Source organism: Enoplosus armatus, chromosome 9 (assembly GCF_043641665.1).
Source record: "Enoplosus armatus isolate fEnoArm2 chromosome 9, fEnoArm2.hap1, whole genome shotgun sequence".
Classification (NCBI taxonomy): domain Eukaryota; kingdom Metazoa; phylum Chordata; class Actinopteri; order Centrarchiformes; family Enoplosidae; genus Enoplosus; species Enoplosus armatus.
In genome coordinates this window covers 11928427-11951357 of record NC_092188.1, presented here as the reverse complement: position 1 = coordinate 11951357, position 22931 = coordinate 11928427, and the positions used below count along the sequence as shown (strand labels likewise).

The 22931-nt window shown below is 39.5% G+C and overlaps 4 protein-coding genes across 5 annotated transcripts; 3 read left to right on the top strand and 1 right to left on the bottom strand.

Annotated features, from left to right (window-relative positions):
* Positions 1-819: 819 nt before the first annotated feature.
* Positions 820-5726, top strand: nmt2 (N-myristoyltransferase 2). Its single transcript, XM_070912067.1, has 12 exons — positions 820-932; positions 1445-1562; positions 2116-2257; positions 2932-3050; positions 3463-3554; positions 3683-3799; positions 3900-4070; positions 4170-4278; positions 4383-4553; positions 4648-4815; positions 5025-5162; positions 5706-5726. The coding sequence occupies exons 1-12, from the start codon at positions 820-822 to the stop codon at positions 5724-5726; spliced, it is 1479 nt and encodes a 492-aa protein (XP_070768168.1).
* A 3670-nt stretch (positions 5727-9396) lies between these two features.
* On the bottom strand, positions 9397-11083 carry rpp38 (ribonuclease P/MRP 38 subunit). Its single transcript, XM_070912628.1, has 2 exons — positions 11018-11083; positions 9397-10367 (listed from the first exon to the last, which is right to left on the bottom strand). Exon 2 carries the CDS (start codon positions 10342-10344, stop codon positions 9508-9510), a length of 837 nt encoding a protein of 278 aa, XP_070768729.1. The 5' UTR covers positions 10345-10367; positions 11018-11083; the 3' UTR covers positions 9397-9507.
* Positions 11084-11680: 597 nt separating this feature from the next.
* Positions 11681-13288, top strand: acbd7 (acyl-CoA binding domain containing 7). The gene is made up of 4 exons (XM_070911461.1): positions 11681-11762; positions 12576-12693; positions 12787-12849; positions 13084-13288. Exons 1-4 carry the CDS (start codon positions 11751-11753, stop codon positions 13155-13157), a joined length of 267 nt encoding a protein of 88 aa, XP_070767562.1. The 5' UTR covers positions 11681-11750; the 3' UTR covers positions 13158-13288.
* Positions 13289-15662: 2374 nt separating this feature from the next.
* crot (carnitine O-octanoyltransferase) lies at positions 15663-21095 on the top strand. 2 transcript variants are annotated; one of them, XM_070911460.1, is made up of 16 exons: positions 15663-15777; positions 16346-16470; positions 16567-16748; positions 16878-17002; positions 17117-17225; positions 17948-18041; positions 18156-18281; positions 18397-18498; positions 18609-18692; positions 18802-18909; positions 19017-19147; positions 19233-19356; positions 19466-19544; positions 19912-20005; positions 20410-20529; positions 20975-21095. In XM_070911460.1, exons 1-16 carry the CDS (start codon positions 15663-15665, stop codon positions 21093-21095), a joined length of 1839 nt encoding a protein of 612 aa, XP_070767561.1. The 2 variants fall into 2 exon arrangements, with proteins under 2 accessions (XP_070767561.1, XP_070767560.1); XM_070911459.1 differs by having other exon boundaries at positions 19233-19362.
* The last annotated feature ends 1836 nt before the right edge of the window (positions 21096-22931 follow it).

Below are 22931 nucleotides of genomic sequence, written 5' to 3'. Positions count from 1 at the left end.
TCTGAATAAACAGCCAAACTGGAATGATTTGTGTTTGTGTGTGTGTCTGTGTTTGTATAATTTGAACAAATATGAAATAAGTAATTTGCAGCCTGAGAGTTTTTATTTCCTATTTTATTTCTTTGTCATGTTACAATAAGTTCCTTTTGTTATGATTGTTTCCTCTGTAGGAGGATTGTCAGGATTGAATGCTGACAATATCGCAATATTTTTAACAAATGCCAAAAAAAGCAGCACATCATCACATTTGTGAAGCTGCAACCATGAAATGTTTTTGCATTAAAATGTATAATTATAGTTGCCAATTCATTTTCTGTCAACCAGCTAATTAACTAATCAACTAATTGTTTCAGTTGTGTTTGTATAAACTGTTGGGTAGTTTAATTTGTAAGAAAACATATGTTTTATATGCAAAAATCTTAATTCGTAAAGTAACTAGTAACTACAGCTGTCAAATAATTGTAGTGAAGTGAAAAAGTATAATATGTAGTGAAATGTAGTAAAAAGTGACAAGAAAATACTCAAGTGGCCTCAAAATTGTACTCAAGTACAGCACTTGATTGAATTACAACAAACTGAATGGAGAACTGGGATACTGTTATTGGTGGGAGTTCTGATTATCTTAAACTTGGATAACAGTTTAATTTGGGTACTACTGAACAGTATTTCACGTTACAAGGTAGGAGTTTAGCTCTGTTTTCCCTCCATTGGCCTCTAGGCGGTGCGGTTTCCTTCGGCATTTTCTTTGTTTTTCCATCTCTCGCCCGTTGCCCGTGATCTCTATCATACGGTGGCTGGCAAATTTTTAAAACATTTTTTATGATGGCGGAGGACAGTGAATCCGCGGCCAGTCAGCAGAGCCTGGAGCTAGACGACCAGGACACCTGCGGGATAGACGGAGACAACGAAGAGGAGAATGAGCATATGCAAGGGTGAGGATGGCCTGTCCAGTCCGGTTGAGAAACGCAGTAACGTTATTTCAGGCAGCCTGTTTGTGCGCTGCCTGTTTATGTGTGTAGTCGGTCGGGAATAGCTAGCGCAGTTAGCTAACGTTAGCCGACACAAACACAGCCAGGCTGTTTGCTACAAGGCCGTCATTTCAAGCTAGTAACCACAGGAGAAGTGCTGATTTTAAACCTTTATGGCATTGTCATTTTTGTGGTTTTAACCGCGTGTGCCTTTAGGTACCAATTGATACTCTCAGTAAGCGTCCTGACTGAATGACTTGATGGCAGGCAACCTCTCAGACAAACCGTTAGCTAGCTAACGTTAGGTTAGCTCAGCTGTCACTCGTTGCTATGGTAGCTAACGTTAGCTCTCTGCTGCTTTGGGTGTGTGTGTGTGTGTGTGTGTGTCGGGGGGGGGTGGTGGGGGGGTGGGGGTGAGTCAATCAAAGTCAGCCCCTGTTCAATGATGTTCTGTGCGATTGTGTTCACATCTGTAGAAGTCCAGGTGGAGATTTGGGGGCCAAGAGGAAGAAGAAGAAGCAGAAGAGGAAGAAAGAGAAGCCAAGCTCTGGAGGAGCCAAGTCTGACTCTGCCTCTGACTCTCAGGAGATCAAGGTGTGGTGATGACCCATTGAAATGAGCACACACCCTTTCATGGCAGGGGCTAAAATCCAAAACCATAACCCACTAACCTAGTGGAGCCACTTGCCAGGCAGACTGCTGGGAGTAGGTGAGGGCAAACACAGAATTGCCCCTTTGCACCTGAGCAACCCCTTAAAAACCTGTTTGTTTCCCATTTGTGTGAATAGGTCATTAGGAGTTATAAAACCTTGGCCTAGACTCATAGCCTATAATAACCCTAGAGTTACTCCTAATGGTAGTGGCTTCTGTTCAAAGCAACCTGAGCACACTGAGCACATTACAAAGGACATTACTATTCATACACACAATATATACCGGTTTTAGAAAAATGATTGCAGTATGCTACCTGGAGCACTCTGATACAAAACTAGGATACTGACGCATATTAACAACCTTATCCAGGTCTTTGATCACACGAGCCTCCATGTTAAAATCATATTTACTCGGATATGAATAACCAGGTTTCTCATGTTCCATTTAAACATCTTTGTCCTTATTTGTGTACATGCTCCTTATCTATATGTAGAACCCTGGCTTGCCCATTCAGAAGCTGCAGGACATCCAAAGAGCCATGGAGCTGCTGTCCTGCCAGGGTCCAGCAAAGAGCATCGATGAGGCAGCCAAGCACAAGTATCAGTTCTGGGATACCCAGCCCGTGCCGAAGCTAAGTAAGTACCTACTTAACTTAGAGCGAGCAAGAGCATTGTTTATTTAAATTGTATCTCCTTTGTTTGAATTGTGCTGCAAAAATAGCTCATGTCATGTTTAAATAAAGCTTTTATTGAGGAAAGGCATGCATTTGGTACCTCCATAACCGCTTAATGATTGAGTGCTTATTAATCATTAGCTTGGCCGATGGATGATTACGGAAATTGCTTAAAATTTGCATCCCAAAATCAAACAATATTACTTCAGCTGTCAGCTTCATCATAGTATTTCTTGAATACTGTATCTGTGCACCAGTGCCATCTACTGGTTTTATTTCGTCACAGCCTGTGCCAGTGTCCCAAAACATGTCAGCTGTGAAGTTCAGTGGGGGTCCAGGCATACTCACTGGGCATGCTTGGTGGAATCAGATTAAGCTGTTTCCATGACAACTATTGGCCAAAGATCAGGGCTGTGCAGGAGGGCTAGTGCCACAGGCTTGCCTGATCAACACGGGTCTAACAAAAGCAAAGTGTAACTTTGAGCAGTTTTGTGTTTTTATCAATTTTAAAAAGACATTTAGGTTTGGTGTTGGCTCAGGATCTGTTTCACCTTAGCAAAATGCAAGAACATGATATTTACAGGTCCACTGGAAAATAGTTTTATATCTTTGACAAGAACTGTGCTATTTTTGCAGATGAGGTGGTGACGAGTCATGGGCCGATAGAAGCAGACAAAGAAAACATTAGACAGGAGCCGTATTCCTTACCTCAAGGCTTTATGTGGGATACTCTGGATCTCAGCAACGCAGATGTAGTAAGTACAGTGTTTGTCTCAGACAATAAATTCATTAAGGCTGCAGCTAATGATTTTCAGAATCAGTTAATCTGCTGGTTGTTTTCTTGGTTAGTTGTTTGGTCTATAAAAGATCAGAAAACAGTAAAAAGGGTTAAGGTGACATCATCAAATGTCTTGTTTTGTCTGACCAAGAGTCTCAAACTCAAAAATACTCAATTTGATTTAATGTTAGACCAAGTGGGGAATCCTCACATCGGAGAACACTGGCCCAGCAAATGGTTGCCATTTTTGCTTGAACAATGACTTAAACAATTGATAGTTGCAGATTTATTTTCTTTCAATCGTCTAATTGATTATTGACCATTGCAGCTCTAAAATACATTTTGTATAAGTGGGACACCAAAGAAATTGTTTGCCGTGTCTTTTTCAGCTGAAGGAGTTGTACACATTGTTAAATGAGAACTATGTGGAGGATGACGACAACATGTTCAGATTTGATTATTCACCAAACTTTCTCAAATGGTAAGCTTTCAGGTCTGATGTTGTTCTTGTTTATTACTTTGCTGATGTTTAATCAACTGCTCACCACATGTGTGTATATACAGTATTCAACTGTCTGCTCTCCCACTAAGCATTTCCTCCCCTCTCAGGGCTCTGCGTCCACCTGGCTGGTTACCACAGTGGCATTGTGGAGTGAGAGTGTCCTCAAATAAGAAGCTTGTTGGCTTCATCAGTGCCATCCCTGCAGATATACGCATCTATGACACGTGAGCACTCATAACAATCATATACATTTGGAGTAGAGCAGTGATATGAAACCTTTTTCCTGTAATGTACATGTCACCTTCTTTCCTTCTGCTGCTCCAGACTCAAGAGGATGGTTGAAATCAACTTCCTGTGTGTCCATAAGAAGCTGCGTTCAAAGCGCGTTGCTCCTGTGCTTATCAGGGAGATCACACGGAGGGTGAACTTAGAAGGAATATTTCAGGCAGTATACACGGCAGGAGTGGTACTGCCCAAACCTGTGTCCACATGCAGGTATGCTGTTCAATATTCAAACATGTAACACATAGGACATTGTGTGAGAAAGTCATCTAAACCAAATACTTCTTTACGCCTTTTCTCTGTCTGTGTCAGGTACTGGCATCGTTCTCTGAACCCCAGAAAGCTTGTGGAAGTTAAATTCTCCCACCTGAGCAGAAACATGACCCTACAAAGAACCATGAAACTCTACAGACTACCAGATGTAAACACTTACACCAGTCAGTCCTGGATCTCTCGTTACAATTGTTATTAATGGCAGGAAGTTATATCGACTTTTTTTTCTTGTTCTCGACACCCCATATATAGAGCACCAAGACTCCGGGTCTGCGGCCGATGGAGAGGCGTGACCTCCGCCAGGTCACCGAGCTGCTACAGAAGTACCTGAGACGTTTCCAACTTGCACCTTCTATGGGAGAAGAGGAGGTGGCTCACTGGTTTTTGCCACAGGACAACATAATTGACACATATGTAGTAGAGGTACCTGGAATCAGTTTCTACCCTCAAGATACTGATAGCTTGTCTGTTGGGTCTTTTATCTGTTTAAACAGTTGCTGTGCCTCTCTCTTCTCAGGGTGCTGGTGGTGTACTGACAGATTTCGCTAGTTTCTACACTCTGCCCTCGACCGTGATGCATCACCCTCTCCATAGGAGCCTGAAGGCTGCTTACTCTTTTTACAACGTTCATACACAAACCCCACTACTGGACTTAATGAATGATGCACTGATCCTGGCCAAACTGGTAATGTTACTCTCTATGTAGAATTGTTGTAAAACTGCTACAAAATAAATAAATGGTTCTATGGTCCTAGCAGTAGTTCACTTTAAATAAATAAATCATTCTTGAACATTTTTTTTTAACTCAAACCAAACTCTTCATAGATTTTCTTGCTACTGTGTAATTCAACATTACAGATTTAATTTGTGACTTCTTGTTCTGTGTTTTAACAGAAAGGTTTTGATGTGTTCAATGCCTTGGATCTAATGGAGAATAAGGTGTTCCTGGAGAAGCTCAAGTTTGGCATAGGAGATGGAAATCTGCAGTATTACCTCTACAACTGGAAATGTCCCCCTATGGACCCTGATAAGGTCAGCAGCATGATTTGTCTGAGCTAACGATTAACTATTAATCCGCATCTTACAAAGTCTGATGTTTAGACTCAATAATGTGAGATGAAGGAGGTCTTAGATTTATTTTGTAGACGTTATTGGTAGAGGAAGTTGTCTGTATTTAACTTTTCTGTTTTATATGAAGCCTGTGCTTGTTATGCCATGGCCTCTGCAAGTTGCACAATCAAACAGCATTTTGATCAAGTGTCAGGTCAGATTTGTCAACAATAATATGTATTTTACTCCTCAGTCTGAAGCAGTCATATACTAGCAAGCTAATGCTAGTTTTGTCAGTTCCCTAGTTCAGTTAGCTAACAGAATGCAACAGCTGGCAGATAGTTTGTGTAAATATTTATTAGCAGCTAATCTATAGGTTTGAGTGGTGCGGTCCATTTTAATTTGTGTAAATCTCCACTTGGTAAACACTTGAGTTACCACTAAGCTTCAGCGTCGTATTTACAAAATGTTTGTATTCTTTTGGTCCGAACTCCTAACAACTGGTTACCCGCTCTATTTTTTTAGGTTGGCCTCGTCCTTCAGTAGCAGGTCTCTTCCCGGCTGCTACACAAACACTGATCAAGAGGTCTTCAGCGACCTCTGGCTATTCCTTACCTGGACATACAGGTAGCCCAAGCTAGACAATGAGAACTACAACAGTAAAAACCAACCTGGAGACTGGGAGGCGGTTCACCCGTCATCAAGAACATTCTCAGTTCACCTGGAGGTGAAAACTCTTAAATCATCAACATCCTGAATGTGAAGTCATGCTATGCCTGAGATACTCATACAGTACAACGCTCCTGACATGCACACTCACATTTAAAACATACCAGTTTGACATAAAAGAGGATGCCTTGACATTGTGAATTTTGTTTAGTTCTTCGTCCTCAGCAGACACCTCGTTACAAGGGACTGGCATGTCATTTAATTTTGCTGACATTGAACTATGTAAATGATGATCAACAAGTAAAAATGACCGCAATACAAAACGATTAGTTATTGTGATCTCACTGCAACTGCACACTTGCAGTATAAGTGGGTCTTAAAGGCAGTTGAAGAGTTATTATTCCTGTCCCGTCTCATATCATTGTGGGCAGTTTCTCTGTTGGCTATTTTAGGCCTCAGTAGAATTAGAGATGCTAAGAACATGTTTCTGTGATAGCTGACGTATAAAGAAAGAAGCTTTCCTCAAGCATTCTGGACAAAAATATCATCTGAACTTTTAAATGACAAATATATTCACACACACACACACACACACACACACACACACACACACAAACACTGTCAAATAACACACATACACAAAAAGGATATCTTCATGGAAGGACTCATCCAACTGGTGCATTGATACACATGTTTGTTTTTTTGTTAAAAATATATAGTTACCTGTACATTTAAAGCCAGATCATATTTATTCCTGTAGTGTGAGTTTGGGGTTCGGGAGGCTGATCCAAAGTATGTTCCTCATAAGTAGTGTAGATGTCACTGAGTTTGTTCAGACTATGTGGGTTTAAGTGGTTTTTGATGAAGAATGTATCGCATCAATGAAGCACAATCTTTAAAGCGTCAGATTTCAAAACAGATGGATTGCGGTACATACTGTACAACCTTGTTTTTTTTTGTTTTTTTTTACAAAGGATGTGAGCTGTTTTTACGTTATAAACCTGTTTCTAGAGTTGGTATTTTTAGCAGAACATTTAAACCACATGTTTATTTTCACTGATGCGCTTGTGCAGATCTTTGTAGTAACAAACACAGTTATCCGCATGTGAATGGTGTGTTGTCCAGTTAGCAAGGCTATTAAATTAGAGGTAACAGTAGCTGAAAAAAGGAAGGATGATATGCTCAGTGCACAAGCAGGGCAGTGAGAATTACAGCACCAAAGCTGGAAAACACAAAAATACCAATGAAACTATAGCCAGGGTGGATTTGATTTAGATTTTTTGTTTTCTCTAGTCTGGGTGTCTGTCTAGAGACAGTTTTACGGCATAAAAATAGCTTGCCTACTTTGAAGGAGTAATGTTCTCAGTTAAGTCACATTTAAAGCAGCCACAGTCAGTTTTCTCTTCTTAATTTAGTCATCGCCATTCAGAGAAACTTACTTACTCTCAGCAGACCGTTGCAAAGCAGTGAATAAGATGCCTCCTGTGAAGCAGTACAACACTGGACTCGCATACGAAACCATTGGTTCCCTCTCATGCTGTAGGATGTTAAATCTGTTCTTAAACAAACTCAAAGAGAACTGAGCACAACATTCAAAGTGTCTGGGGAATCATTTAACAGCATGTATTCAGAGTACAGTGGCAGACTAAAGAAAAGTCTGTAACAGTAACCGCATCAATTTGAAATTTGAGCTTTTCCTGTTTTTCCAGGTCCATTTTTATTGACTTCTCTGGATTTGTTTTTTATTGGTACTGTATTTGTGTGTCTGAAAAATATACTGTGGGTCATTTTTTTAGTGTGTTGTGCAGCTAAATGCGTGAAATTCTTTGAACAGTTCTGATATTTATAATTGTACTTTGCAAAATGTCTTAAGGCATAATTCCTGTTCTTTTTCTTTCCAGTATTTCCCTAAAATTTCCAGTGAAATAGGCAACTTCAAAGCTGATTTGTGAGGGTTTGGAGTATTGGGCATTTCTCTGTTCTCAACTGAGCCGGATGAGGCTCTTGGATGAAAAACTGTTGTCAGACTTCTTGTTCTGTGGTGGAGCTGCTGGTGAACTCGAAGGTTAAAAATGTTTTTAAATTGTCTTTTTGCTCTGAGTTTGTTACTTTGTTTGATGTTCCTGTTCACGTGGCTCTGCATAACGTAAGACGTAGAGGCTGCTGCCATTTTTGTCATTTTTCTGTATGTGACGTAATTTTCTTCTCATCCCTTTATATATTAGCAAGAAAAAGACAACCAATGGACAGTCAGTGCTTCAGGGGATTTGTTTTTTTTTAAACCATTGAATGGTTGAATGAGTTACATTCACAAAGATGAACGTTACCGGCATTAATTTGACACTGAAACAATTTGACGTAATTGAGTCAACGGTGTGCCTCATGGATGTGTCACAGATGTGTTGCCTGCAGCTGTTTGAATGAACTTTGAGCATGTCAGTTCTGCTGCTGTGATGATTTTAGCGTTGATGTTACTAGCCACACCCTTTAGTGAGAACTCAACCCGAAGTACCTGCCTTATTTAAAAGATGGGTTTTTTTCTTTTTTTTAAATTACATTTCGGGGGCGGGGATGTACTTTTGAGACGACATACAGCTTTCTCTAACTGAAGAACAATATTTTTATTCAAATCCATTGTAAGCTGTGAAAAAGCTGAAGAACTTGTACCAGCATCATTTAGACATGACCCCATGCAAATAACAATCTGTTTCAACACACACACACACACACACACACACAAACAAACACGTCAGCTATACCAGCATGGATATTTGATTGAATAAACTCACTTTAAAAAGGAACATGAGTAATGCACTTCTTTGTAACATGAAGGGGAGGGAGTCATATTTATCGAAGACCATGAAAAACATCTCATACACAGTTGTGAGGTTTAATTCAGAAACACAAAAACAAATGCATCAGTTTAAATGTCCTATGTTGTGCCTGTTTGCTGTGCCTTTAAAGGATCATACCAGGGTCCTAACACATTTTAACCAAGTTATTATAAATCACGTAAACTGCTGCAGGCCATTCTTATTACAGTTTTTCATACCATATCCCCATGCAAACACTAGTTTCCATTTATCTCAGTGGAGACAACAGAGACTTGCTTGCTTTAGAAAGGCAGCGCATTCTATTTTTGACGCCATTCAATACTAACATAACTGACAAAAATAAAAGTTGACATGGTGTTAAATGTAGAACTGCAACTAACAATTATATTCATTATCTATTAATTCATCACTAGTTGTCTTGATCAGTTGTTTTATCTAAGAAACGAAAGAAATTGTGAAAAAAATAATCGATATTTCTCAGAGCCCATGGTGACATCTTCAAACTGCTTGTTTTGTATGAACGACAGTCCAAAATCCAAAGGAACTCAATTAACTTTCAAAAGAAAAGCAGCAATTCTTCAGATTGGAGAAGCTGAAACCACAGAATCTTCTGTCAATGGACGATTTCATGAGGTGTTTCAGTTTTCAAATGACTCATGTCCAGATTAAGGCCATAACCTGTGAAAAGGGGGTCACAAGTAGACTGCCTCATTTCAAGTGGTCGAAAGCCAAAAAACACATTGGAAACCACAGAGCTAAAACATGCAAAATCACAAGAATGGTCCTTTCAATATCGAGGCAGAGTTTCTGTTTCATCCGACTGGCTATGACTTAATCTTTATTTTTCTTTTCTTTTCAGGGTTAGCAACTACTTTTTTCACTTTGAGAGGTTGCAGAGTGCAGGAGGAGGCCGACTCTGTGACCTCCTCAGATTCACTCTCAAGTTTCCTTTTCTGGCCCTTCATCTCCCCAGCTTCCTCCTCCTCTTCCATGTCAACAGGGTCTTCAGGTGTTACACTGGGTGCTGCACCTTGTAGCCACGCAACATCCAGTGAAGGCACTCTAGGTGTAATGGCATCAACAGTGTCAGTGAACGCCTCGTCCTCTTTGGAGGCACACTGTCTGAATCCTAATGCGAGGACACTTTTCAGCCCCAGCGGCTCCGAGACGCTCTGGCTGAGCCGAGGCACCTGGCAGGCCGGCACACCTCTCGTTGCACTCAGCGCTATCAGGTGATCCGTCATGTGTTTCGGCTTGACAGACTTGCACACGAGCAACAGTTTGAGCTCATTCCTCTCCAGAGCTTTGGTGACCTCATTGATGCCAATGGCCAGTTGTCTTCTGGCTGCCACATCTGTCCAGCCGTTTTTGGGAGAGTCCTGCACCTGTGCATGCTGGCTCACCTGGGGAACAGGTTCTGATGTGGCAGCAGGTTTCTGGTCTCTCTTTTTCCTCCATGGGCGAAACACTTTCACCTCTTTCTTCTCGAGACCTGTGGAAACCAGCTTGTCCTTCAGGGTTTTCAGGATGAAATGCATGTCTTCTTGGGGAAGTGGGCTCCATTTTGGAGTGATTGGTGATGTGAAGGAGGTCTTGGTTGGAATATACTTTTTGGTTTGCTTTTTGGTTTCCTTTTTATCTGGCTTTCCTGCCGTGGCCATATCTCCTCTGAAATTAAGGAAACCTGTAGAAAACAAGAAATACATTTACATAACAAGTAGAGCCCAATAAATATATATATAGTTATCAGTCAAAAAAGTATCCAGTAAAAAGAATTTACAGTATAGACATGTTAAAGTTAAAGATATTTGGCATAGTTTGTCCACCAGAGAGCAGTGACAAGTTTATTGTTCAACTGTAAAGTCTCCCACTCTAAACATGGAATCATTTTTATTTGTAGTACTTTTCAAAAACAGAGGTTTGCAAAATGCTGAACAAACAGAGTACAGGGATGCTGATAGGTAGACAGAGTAGAGAAAAAAAAACTATTACATATCATAAAACAGTAATGGAAATAAATAACATTGAAATCAAAAAATACATACATAATTTCCTCGTCACAACTCTTTACTTCTTTACTTTACTAAGTTTAGGGGATCCTAAAGGAGATTTTTTTGGGTGTGATTATTGATTATCATGCAATATTTATTAATCTCTGAAGGGGGAGAAAAACTTAAGTTGTGTTTGATGGCCAGAGAAGCATCCACTGTCAAATTAAATGACTGTTAGCCGTCAACTGTGATGAAAACCCTTCACGACTGTTCTTGTACCCGCATCAACATTATGACAGTCAGCAACATACTTGACAAGCAGAGAGGCATTTACTTACTTTACCTGACTTCTAATGAAGCGAACTCGCTATTTTTCAGTGTAACAACACGGGTGGGTCATAGGGCGCCGCCATTTTGTTTGAATTTAAATAACTTTATTTAAAAAGGCTGACAGCGCCGACCAGCGTTCAATGGACAGAACGACATTCATGGCTCAATGCAGCTGCTACACTGTGTTCGTGGTGTGACTATAACGGAGTCACCGAAAACATCTAAAGTGTTTAATACGATTTCTTATACCCTATGAAAATATAATATGAAATAAATCGTTTAATAAAAGTGATTGTATTCAGTGGTGGAGGAAGTATCTACATAAATGTACGGTAGCAATACCACATTGTCAAAAAGTCAGTCCCTTTGTCCCTCATTTTACTTAAGTAAAAGTACATAGTCTGACTATTGATAGAAAAATTCACTTATAGTATCAAAAGTACAAGTAGGCTACTCATTAAGCAGAAAATGTATTCATTGAATACATTATATTGTTGGATAATTACCTAGTGATCTGCAAAGTAACTACAGCTCAGATGTGTGTGTGTGTGTGTGTGTGTGTGTGTGTCTGTGAGGGTGACTGGCAGCCAATCAGCTCCTCAGCAGCTCCCTGCTCCCTCCTCTGCAGGCCTCTCCTTGGCCGACGATAGTGCATCGATCAGCTGTGCCGCAATTACAGCTGCGCAAAGACGTCCAGCCGACAAGGAGAATACATTTATCTAAACTACCGGGCTGCAGCTGCGAAAATGTCTCATCAGGTAAAATGTTTACTGCTTTTGTTTTCATGTTATTCCGCAGTACACAGGAGATGCATGGATTGCCGCTATGAAATGAATAACGGTTGTAGCGGTGGGGTGTTCACACCATTTACTGTATGTGGCGTCATCCATCTTTGACAGTGTGAGATGTGTTAATGTAAGAAAAGCGAGTCTAAACATATTTATCATTTTGCTTTGTGATCCTTCTGATGCTGCAACGACAGTTAACATATTACAAGCAGGTTGCTTTTAAAGAAAGGAGACAAACAAGAAAATATTATTATGCAGGATTATGAATAACACACAGGATCTGGCTGTAAGTGAAATGAGAAGGTGGAAAATATTTGACTGACCTTTAACAACCCTTTTGACTAATAATTGAGGTATTGAGATTAATCTTTGTAGCGTTTTAAATCTACACTGAGAGTTTAGGGTTTCCTTTGGTTTATAATTATCTGTTCAGCAATGTCCCAGATCTTTTGTAAAGTAGACTATTCATGTAGGCACAGAAGCACTGGAGTCTTGAATAAAAGCCCATTGTTTGTCTCCATCTTGTGAAACAATAGGTTTCCCAGGCTCTGCTCCATGACTAGAATACTATGCTCAGATTTCTTATTCAGTGTTGTCTGTAACTGATTATTATGCACATTCTCATATTCTGTGATTACCTTACACCCCCTGCTGCACCAAAACTGCTGCAGCAGAAAAACTACATCTAATCATTGCTTACATTGTGCAAACATAATAGCTAAGTTTTGAATGATTTATCAGAAATAGAAAGAGTGGCTTGACTGGTTCTTTTCTGATCTGCAGGCAGAGTTTGACAAGATGGCAGAGGATGTGAAAAAGGTGAAGACGAGGCCTACGGACCAGGAGCTGCTGGACCTGTATGGCCTTTATAAGCAGGCAGTCGTTGGAGACATTAACACCGGTATGACTTGCTGCAATAAAACAGAATCACTTCCATGCAATGCTTCCTAAATTCTGAAATTTTCCTCTTCTCTGTGTGTTATCACAATTGTAGATAGACCGGGAATGCTGGACTTAAAAGGAAAAGCCAAGTGGGACGCCTGGAACTCCAGGAAAGGTAACAAGTTAAAAATGCTTGTAGGTGTAAAATTGAAAGACAAGGCTTGTTAGCTGGGATCAGCTGCAGTTTAATGCGTCATTCTAATGATCGTATATGCATCGGTAAGAGTTTAAACAATACTAAGAGTCTAAGAGCCGACTTTGCCACCCCTAGCTAGCATGGCTAAAAATAGCAACACATTGATACTTTGTATTTTGAATCCAAATACTTTGTATTTACACACTCTTTCAGGAATGTCCCAGGATGATGCCATGTCGGCCTACATTACACTTGCAAAGGAAGTCATCAGCAAATATGGCCTGTGAGGCTTGCAATAAACTGAAGAGGCTGAATTAATGCAAAAAATGACAACTACTAAATTGATTACTAAAACGATGCTGCTGTCTATATAACAAGTAGCCTTCTGCTTTCAGATGCCATCATTATGCAGGATGAAGTGTGATTTAATATCTGTTGTGATTTCTTTTCATGATTTGTCTTTTTTAACATAGATTTTTCTCATTAATTTATACAATCGAACAACTTCTATGCAGCATCTAAGGTTAAAGATATAAAATTTTCTATGTGCTATTTTATTTTATTTATGTAGTTAATTGTTGTAATCCACATGTGAACAGCAATATACTGCATACCTGTGCACTTTGAAAACAGGACTAACTAAATGCTGTCAAATGTGAACACACTGCACACATTTTTAAAATAAAACCTCTTTCTGAACTTTTTGTTTTGTTTTGTTTTGTTGTTATTTAGCCTACCCTCATTGATATAAATGGGATGGACAAAATAAGAGAAACACCTGTCAGTATAAGGCAATATAATTCAACAGCACCACAAACTGTAACCTCCACAATGACTATACAGCTGAATCAGCTCTTCTGTGACAGTTTAAACAAAAACTGTGTACCTATTAAACTGGCAACTGAGTGTGTTTTTGCTCAGAACAATGACAGTAGGTTTTGTTCCCCGCCACATTAAGGGAGATATGAGTGGCCAGTATGAACAGGAGAAATGATTACAGCGAGCAAAACGTGTTTCAATGCACATATGTGCATATGAGTATTGTTTTAGAGCCGACTTGAAAAAAATGTGAACCAATCCTTTAGGATTCCTTGTGATTGGAACTAATGGGTGTAATCCAAACCATGAAAAACGTGTATAACCAGGGATGTCCACATACTTTTGGCTATATTGTGTATTTGCATGAATTGTTTGGCTTTGCTGTTGAGAAAGGTTTACAGTGTCATTGACCTGTGGATCTGTTTGTCTACCTTGATTATTTTCATTAGTATTTCATAAATCCCCTCTGTGTGCAGTGATTAAATATTGTGTGTCTTGTTCCGACTTTCACTGTCTCTATTCTGGTTGTTTGGTCGTTACCACAGCCTCTAAATGAACCCACCTCTCGCCTCTTTGCAGCATAGAAACCCGCTATCAATGCCTCATTATTTCAATGATAAAATGTAGGTCAAGTGCAATCGTCCGCGCACGCGCAGTAAGGCTTTCCGGACTGGCACTGGGACAGTTGCTCAGTGGGGTAAAGGTGAGGAGCGAGGCTGCTGCTGCAGACAACAACATAGTGAACCACTTCACCACCCAGCTGATTAAAGACATTTGTGCTGTGCGTTGATGCTGTAAGCTAGACGCAACACATCCTGGAGAAGGTGAGCTGACAGAGGTGTTTGAAAGCTAAGCTAATGAAGTTTTTAAATCAAGTTTAACCAAACGCTAACATGTCAAACATGTTGTTGATACAGCGTTAACTTAGCCAATAACCGCAGGCGAGAGGGGCTAATGCGGTAGCAGCTTAATGTTACAAACGTTAGCTAGTTAGCTAGCTTAACATTATTAGAAACCGTTAGGTCCGTTTGAATTAATAATAACGTTAAACGCGTTAAAACTCTTATTTTTCTGAGTTGTAACGTTAGCTACCTTAGCGACTGGAAACCGTTAACCTAGGTCCGTTTGAATTAATAATAATAATAATAATAATAATAATAATAAACGAGTGCTTTCAATAGGCAGGTTAGTACTCTAGGGTTTTTGAGTTGAGCACCAAAAGCCAAGTTAACTTACACTAAGAACATTTATCGAGTCTTGTGGTCATAAAGGTGTTTTATGACGAGTTTATAAATGCTTTGATACAGATAGTAACACAGCTTAGGAACTTTTTAGTGCTACTTAATATTCCACAATAGAACTGGGATATTAAAACTGACAGGAAAAGGCATATTTATTTTGTCTACTGTGTATACTTACTAGGGGATCATGTATGGTACCCTGGGATGGAAGAAGTACTCAGAGCTTATACTTAAGTAAAGTAATACCACAGTGAAGAAATATCTACATCAAAATCTACTTAAAGTACCAAAAGTTATTGTGCTTTGTATACGATGTATGTAAATTATGTGGGTTTAAAACATACTAAATGGATATTGGACAAATATCTGAAATCTGTATGAAAATGGTCATAATAAAGCAAAACCAAATACACAAAGACTGTCTGTTGATGTACACAGCAAATATTGGTATATTGTTCTTATACAGTAATTAGTAATAGATTTTATTCAAAGGGATGTTAGTCTCATTGTTATATACAAACTGGATCGGCTGATTTGGGGTCCTAGAATTTTCTGTATATTTATGACAAAATCTGAAACATTTGATTTAGAACTATTACAGTTTTATTACTGTTTGTTTTATATATGTATATTTTCTTCAGATGCTACGAGCTGCAGACGAGTGATACAAGGCAATGTCAGCCTCAGCTTCATGTAGTTTAGTAAAATTTGTTTGTATTACAGGAGGACGAAATGGCTAATCATTTGTCACAGTCTCTGCCAGAGCGGACCTTCCAGTACCAAAGCAGCCTGCCACCCCTGCCTGTCCCGTTACTAGAGATTAGCCTTGCCAAGTACCTGGATGCAGGTAGGATAGTAGCTTTGTACAACCTGCTGTGTCACAAGTTACTCTGTTTCAGGTTTTGTAGATATTTACCATGCAAACGTCAAATATTCACACAAACTTATGCTTTAGATAATTAAGAAACTTTGACATGGCCTTAACTGCTCACATCTGCTACTTCTGTTTGTCTTAATGTAAATATTTAACAGTGTGAGAAGTGTAATTTTGCCCTTTAACCTGCAAAGTCCTTATCTTTGGTTTTGAACTGGTTTATTTAGCCAGTGGAGACAATAATCTTGTTCCCACTAACCTTGAATACTGTTGAAAATTGGTTGATTAGGGCAAAATAAGGTCTTGTAAGTGTTGGAAAATGAATTAATATTATAACAGGACACATGAATGTGTCAATATGTATTGTGTGTAAGTATGAATGTGTGATTGTGTGCAGAACAGTAATTGTATATGTAGGTATTTTGTATACCTGCACGGCTGAATTAAATCCACAGTTTGCACAACAGAAGATTCAATGACCAGAAGCTAGTGCTCTTGCTTGACAGACTGACAAATTTTTCATTGCCATGTTTTCCATCAGTTCATCCATTTGCATCTAAGAAAGAGTTTAAGGCTACAGCGGACATCGTGAAGAAATTTCAAGAGGGTGTTGGCAAAGAGCTGCACCTGAAACTACTGCAGAGAGCCAGGACAAAGAAAAACTGGGTGTGTAATGGAGCTGTAAATGTTACAGATATGCTCTTTAGTCATGTATGTTTTACTTGGCTAACTGTTTTTTGTTTTTTTTTATTTATTCCCCAGCTGGAAGAATGGTGGTTAGACGCTGCGTATCTGGAGGTCCGTATCCCCTCTCAGCTGAATGTGAACTTTGGCGGACCGGGACCCTACCTGGAGCACTGCTGGCCTCCTGCAGAGGGAACTCATCTGCAGAGGGCCAGTATCAGCACATGGCACACACTACAGTACTGGAACCTGATCCGCACGTAAGACATGATCACCCACATTTTAACAAGCTGTGTTTTTGTTGTGCGTTAAGCTTAAGTTGCCCTCCTTTTTACATTAAGTCACTTATATATGTAATTTGTTTTTCTTCTTCCTCTTGCATGTTTTAGTGAGAGGCTGGCTCCTCAGAAAGCAGGCAAAACAGCATTAGATATGGACCAGTTCAGAATGCTCTTCTGCACCTGCAAAGTACCTGGAATAAAGAAGGACACCATTCGTAACTACTTCAAGACAGGTAGAATAAACTTGCTTCTTATCTCATATCTTCAGACACACCTGCATACACTTTTGCCCACTTTCTCAGCTTACATATCACCGTTGTGTAAGTGCATTTTGTGCTGTGTCACAGAGCGTGAGGGTCCGTGCCCTTCACATTTGGTGGTGAGTTGTCGTGGAAGGATCTTCACATTTGACGCACTCTGTGATGGACAAATCCTCACTCCTCCAGAACTACTCAGGTAGTGATTACAAGTACACGCACACACCACTCAAGAATAAAACACAAATATGAAACCTAGTACCCAAGAGAACAGACATCCTGTTGAGGGGTCTGAGCCTTGAACTAACCAAACTCATAGGAATGATAATAACTGTGACTGTGCAGCTGTATAAGACAAATATTTGGACCTCATTTTTCCTGAATGAGCCAAACGTTTGTCTTTTGAAGACAAAGTAGACAAAGTTTTGTTTTTATGATTTATTCATGATTTGGATTACACACATATTATTAACATTAGTGCTGTTATTCATGTTTCCACAGGAAGTTTGCCAAATTTACAGTTCTGCAATAATGTATGGTCTGAAACTGCAGGTCTTGAAAAGTCTTAAAAAGCATCTAAATCAGTTTCCTCAAAAAGGCTTTAGAAGGTATTAAATTAATTTAATTTACAGAACTCTACACTCTTTACAGAACCTCTTTCTGTAAGCAGTCATTTTAGTTGTAAAATGTTTTTGTGTGTGATTGCGGGCTGTGTTAATTTAATTGATTTTATCATTGGGAGTAAATGTTATACATGACAGGGGCTGTAAAGCAGGTATTAAATTGCATTGTATGTGGTGTTATAAAGGTCTTAAAAAGTTGGTGAACCCTGCAGAAACCCTGCAATGATAGGACGAGGACGTATAATTAGCTGAATGGAAAGCACCTTGTTTTATTTTGTGTGTGTGCTAACCTGTTTAGGCAGCTGAGGTATGTGAAAGAGCGCTGTGACGGAGAGCCAGAGGGAGACGGAGTGTCTGCTCTCACCTCAGAGGAGAGGACTCGCTGGGCAAAGGTAGGGGTGACCACGCTTGGATTTATGGACTACATTTGTGAAAAAGTTCTCATATTATAAAAGCATACGTGAGGATCAGTGCTGTCAGCATCTAACTGCTCACTGTCTCTGCAGGCCAGGGAGCATCTAATAAGCATTGATCCACACAATAAGACCATCCTGGAGACCATCCAGAGCAGCCTGTTCATCATATCTCTGGATGAAACGAAACCCTACTCCACTCCAGAGAACTACACAAATGTAGGGGCTGCACAATCTTGAATTATTTATGATTTCATGACTTACGCTTCACTGGCTGTTTGTAAAAGAAAAGAGTTGTGTGTCTGATTATGTGATTTTGCAATTCTGAACACAGATGACCCTGGAGGCCCTTACAGGCAACCCCACCGTCCGCTGGGGTGACAAATCGTACAATTCAATCGTGTTCTCCGATGGCACTTTTGGATCCACTTGTGATGTGAGTTTGTATGTGTTAGTTTTTAATGCTGCTCATCTTGGTGTCTTGGATAGTTCTCATCCGAAAGCAATCAATCTGCCATATAATAAAACACTGAAATTGTTTTTCAGCATGCACCATATGATGCCATGGTACTGGTGTCTATGTGTTGGTATCTGGACCAGCAAATTAAAGCCACAGAAGGAAAATGGAAGGTAAACATTGACTATTAATTGACTCCCTACATCAATAGTTCTTGTTACTGGTAGTTCACTTTAAATGTATGCGTCCATTTTTCACACATTGATGTCTAATGCTTTTTAGGGCTCAGACACAGTCAGACCCACACCTCTTCCTGAGGAGCTGGTGTTTACTGTGGACGAAAAAGTCCGGAGTGACATCAATCACGCCAAACAGCAATACCTGGAGTCGGTGAGCGAATATTAAACACCAAACTATGCTAGAAAAAAAGCCTGAGGCTAAATGACTTGTCCACAGTCACAGCTGTGTAACTGCCTTCTCTGTTGCTGCGTTTACAGACACAGGACCTGCAGGTTGTGTGTTACGCCTTCACAGCGTTTGGAAAAGCAGCCATCAAACAGAAGAAGCTTCATCCAGACACCTTTATTCAACTAGCAATGCAGTTGGCCTACTACAGAATACACCAAAAGTACGCGCTGGTTAAAAATGTACTTTACTGATGTTTGAAGTCTAAGAAGTGAATGACCCTGAATGTCTCTTCTTATCCCTCTCAGGCCAGGAAGTTGCTATGAGACAGCAATGACTCGCAAGTTCTACCACGGCAGGACGGAGACAATGCGACCCTGCACCCAGGAGGCTGTGAAGTGGTGTGAAGCCATGATGGACCCCGCATGCGATGTGAGTGTGTCTATGTCTGAAACCCTGCACTGTGGCAAAATCACACAAACGAAGGTGGTGGAGGCAGTCTTTGCTCATTTGACACACTATGTAAACATTTTTCTGTCAGGTTAATGCCAAGAGGAAAGCCATGCTGCTGGCCTTCAGTAAACACAACAAACTGATGGCTGAAGCCCAGGAAGGAAAAGGTTAGTGTGCTTTATGTACTGTACATGTGATCGATATTTCTACATATCGCTGTTCAATAGTTAGACCACCCTTTCTAAGCAGCTCTCATTATTCCATTAATGAAAATTCTTTTTCCTCTACCCACACTATGTGTTCAGGTGCACAGCTATGATAAACACTATAAAAACAGGTTTTGGTGAGAAAGACTGAATGTTGACATGGTTTTTGTTTGGTTGGTAAGTTCAAGTCACCATCGGAAGTACAACACATTCATATATTTAGTAAACATGTACATTTAAAGAATAAAACAGTGTTACATGTTGTTGAGATGTTAATGGAGGTGTGTCTGTGATATTAATTAATATTATTTTGTGACATTGTTTCCAGGTTTTGACAGGCATCTTCTTGGGCTGTATCTTATTGCCAAAGAGGAGGGACGTCCCACTCCAGAACTCTTCATGGATCCCCTCTATGCAAAGAGGTACTGTCTGTAAAGTGAATTTATTTCTGTGAAACAGTGCGTCTGTACTGGTTATATCATTGTGTAACTCTAGGTGTTTATCCAATAATATAATCACATACTATGTTTTATAAAACTGCGTTCCTGTCCACAACTGATGTCCCAATGACTTACAGATTTAAATAACCCAAAATCCATTTTCATCAAGATGTGCAGTAGAACTTTTTTCGCAGCGTACATTTAAATGTTCATCTTGTCAACTGATATTGCCTCATCACAGCTACAGTATGTCCGTAGAGGCGTGTATGCTAAAATAAACTACTGCACAAATATGTTACACAATGTTACACAGACATTGCATTAGATTGAAAAGTGCCAGGGAGGTCTTCTGTCTGCCTGTAACTGACTTGTGTTTGTGTCTCCAGTGGCGGCGGTGGTAACTTCGTGCTGTCGTCCAGTCTGGTGGGCTACACCACAGTTCTGGGGGCCGTGGCTCCCATGGTGCACCATGGCTATGGCTTTTTCTACCGCATCAGAGATGACAGGTGGGCAAACAAGATACAAGGATGTTTTTATAAGGCTGGTTCTTCTTCTGAAAATCTTTTGCTCCAACTGTCATGATTTCTGCGTGAGATGTTAAAACTTAAGTTGAATAATTACGTAAAAGTTCTACAATTTGGGCCCATCAAACCCCTAAAAAACGCAGTGAATCTAAAAATGTCCTCTAGTCAAGCCAAGATCAAGGCTGCTTTTCTTAGTTCATGAAAAGATTTTCAGAAATAGTAATGATGTTCATCAGTGTCAACAACAAGTTAATTTCAATACAGGAAGTTAATTTAATATTTAATTTTTTATTTGACCAATTTGTACTTGTAGTATTTAGGCTGTATTCCACAGTAGAGTTAAAATTCATTAAGTAGTTAAAAGTTTGAAATTGTGTGTACCTTTACTACAATCATATCCACACCACGCCGTCTTTTTTCCCTCCAGGATTGTGGTCTCCATCTCAGCATGGAAATCTTGCCGTCAGACAGATGCTGCGTCACTATTTAACAGCTTCTGCAGCTCCATGCACGAGATGCTCCACCTGGCCACCACATCTCAGCTATAAGTGCCCACACCAACAGAGAAGCTAAACACTGTTTAATTTACCTTTTACCTCTTAGCACATGTTTGAACATTAATGCTCACAAACTCTCAGTCAACAGCCGACAGCTAGCGATAGTCATGTTTGTTCTCAGCACAGATCAATGCAAAGGTACAGAATCAGTAATGTAAATTGTTCTTTTGGTGTATATATTTTTCATGATTTTCCTGATTCTAGTATACATTTTATTGAGAATGTTAAATTTTGAATCCTGACAGTATTAATCCACATTTAAGTTAGGTTGATGCTGAAGCTCAAGACCTTTTTTTTATGATGTTTGTCTCCAGATTCAGTGGAAACTGACTGTTCAAAGGCGGAGAATTGTAGAAAATAACTTTTTAGAGATTTTAAAGATTTTACTGTGATAATAAAAGGCATTCCAATTAAACCCTTAAAAAAAACCCTCTGATATAAGTTAGATAAAACTGATCTGCCTTGTTTTGGATCGGTCTCTGAATGAAAATCTACAATTTAATTTTCTTCTAAGAAATCAGTAAATCTATTCTTGGGACTTGGGACTTACACAGTCAAAATTGTACACAACAAAAAGAAGAAATTTTTATTTGATTTTGATTTTCTGCAGTGCCCCCTAGTGGTGTTTAGTGTTCTCCAAGGGGTGTGATTTGATTGGTGCATTATTTGTGTGGGCGGGCACTAAAAATAGGAAAAAATCGTTTAATATAGCTTCAGTTCCAAAAGCCACACATGCAATTAAAGGACAGGTTCACATTTTCAAGTCTGTCTTATAACAACTTGCACAGAACAAGGACCGTAGATTTAGTCTGTCACTTAGATTGGAAGTGCATTAGGAAGGAATCTCTTAATGGCCAGTATGAACAGGAGGAATGCTGTAAGCACAAAATGTTTCAGTGTTGAAATGGGCACCTATATTATTCTGACACAGTTGAAAAAGTGTGACCCTATCCTTTAATCGGCTGGTAAGCACTCCCTACGTTACTCTGTATGTTCATTTATTCACATTACAGGGTAGCGTACGTAGTGTTGAGGTCACAGGATAAACATACCTGTTGCTGTGAGTTTTGACAGTCTGGTCATTTCCTATAACCATATCTAGACCCATGAAAGAAAGACGGCTAACAAAAGCCAAAAAAAGCAGTATGCACAATAACTACAGTGTATTTATTGTGTTTTCCTTACTGAAGAAGTGAAAATAATTCAAATTTAAGTTCGACTAAAAGCTTTTTGAAAACTAAAGGGTTGCCTTCCAGTCCACTGAGGTCCTGCACATTGTTTTGCACTACTTCAGTACATCAGTGAAACTGTTGGTTCTTTGAACTAAAACCTGACTGACTCGGTCACTGCACCTTATGATTTCTGCACGCTATGCAGCTTTCCTTTTATTTGTGTTATCAAGTCTGTCAAGTTAAAGATGCCTGAATGTTCACATGATTTTATATATGAATGACTGCTATAAAACACAAGTGAACCTTAAAAACTGTGACTCAAAGCCTTACACTAATCTGTAATCTCTGATTGTTTACTAAACTTTGGTAAATGGCAAAATGTGAATAAGATTGTACTTCCTTTTAAATATCCTAATAAAAAAGCTGTTGATCTGATTTCCATCTGTTTGATTTTTAGTTTTGTCCAGTTAAATGAGTAAATCATATTAAATGAGGTGATGTTTTCAATAATTGAATATAAAACTTTAATAGTTACATACAAGCACACTCTCCAAAAAGGTTAATTACAGTATTTGTAAAAAACTAAATAGGACTCCTAATGCGTGAATATAAATTCAAATCTGCACAGCCGTGTGTATACAATATTTTCCTGGTT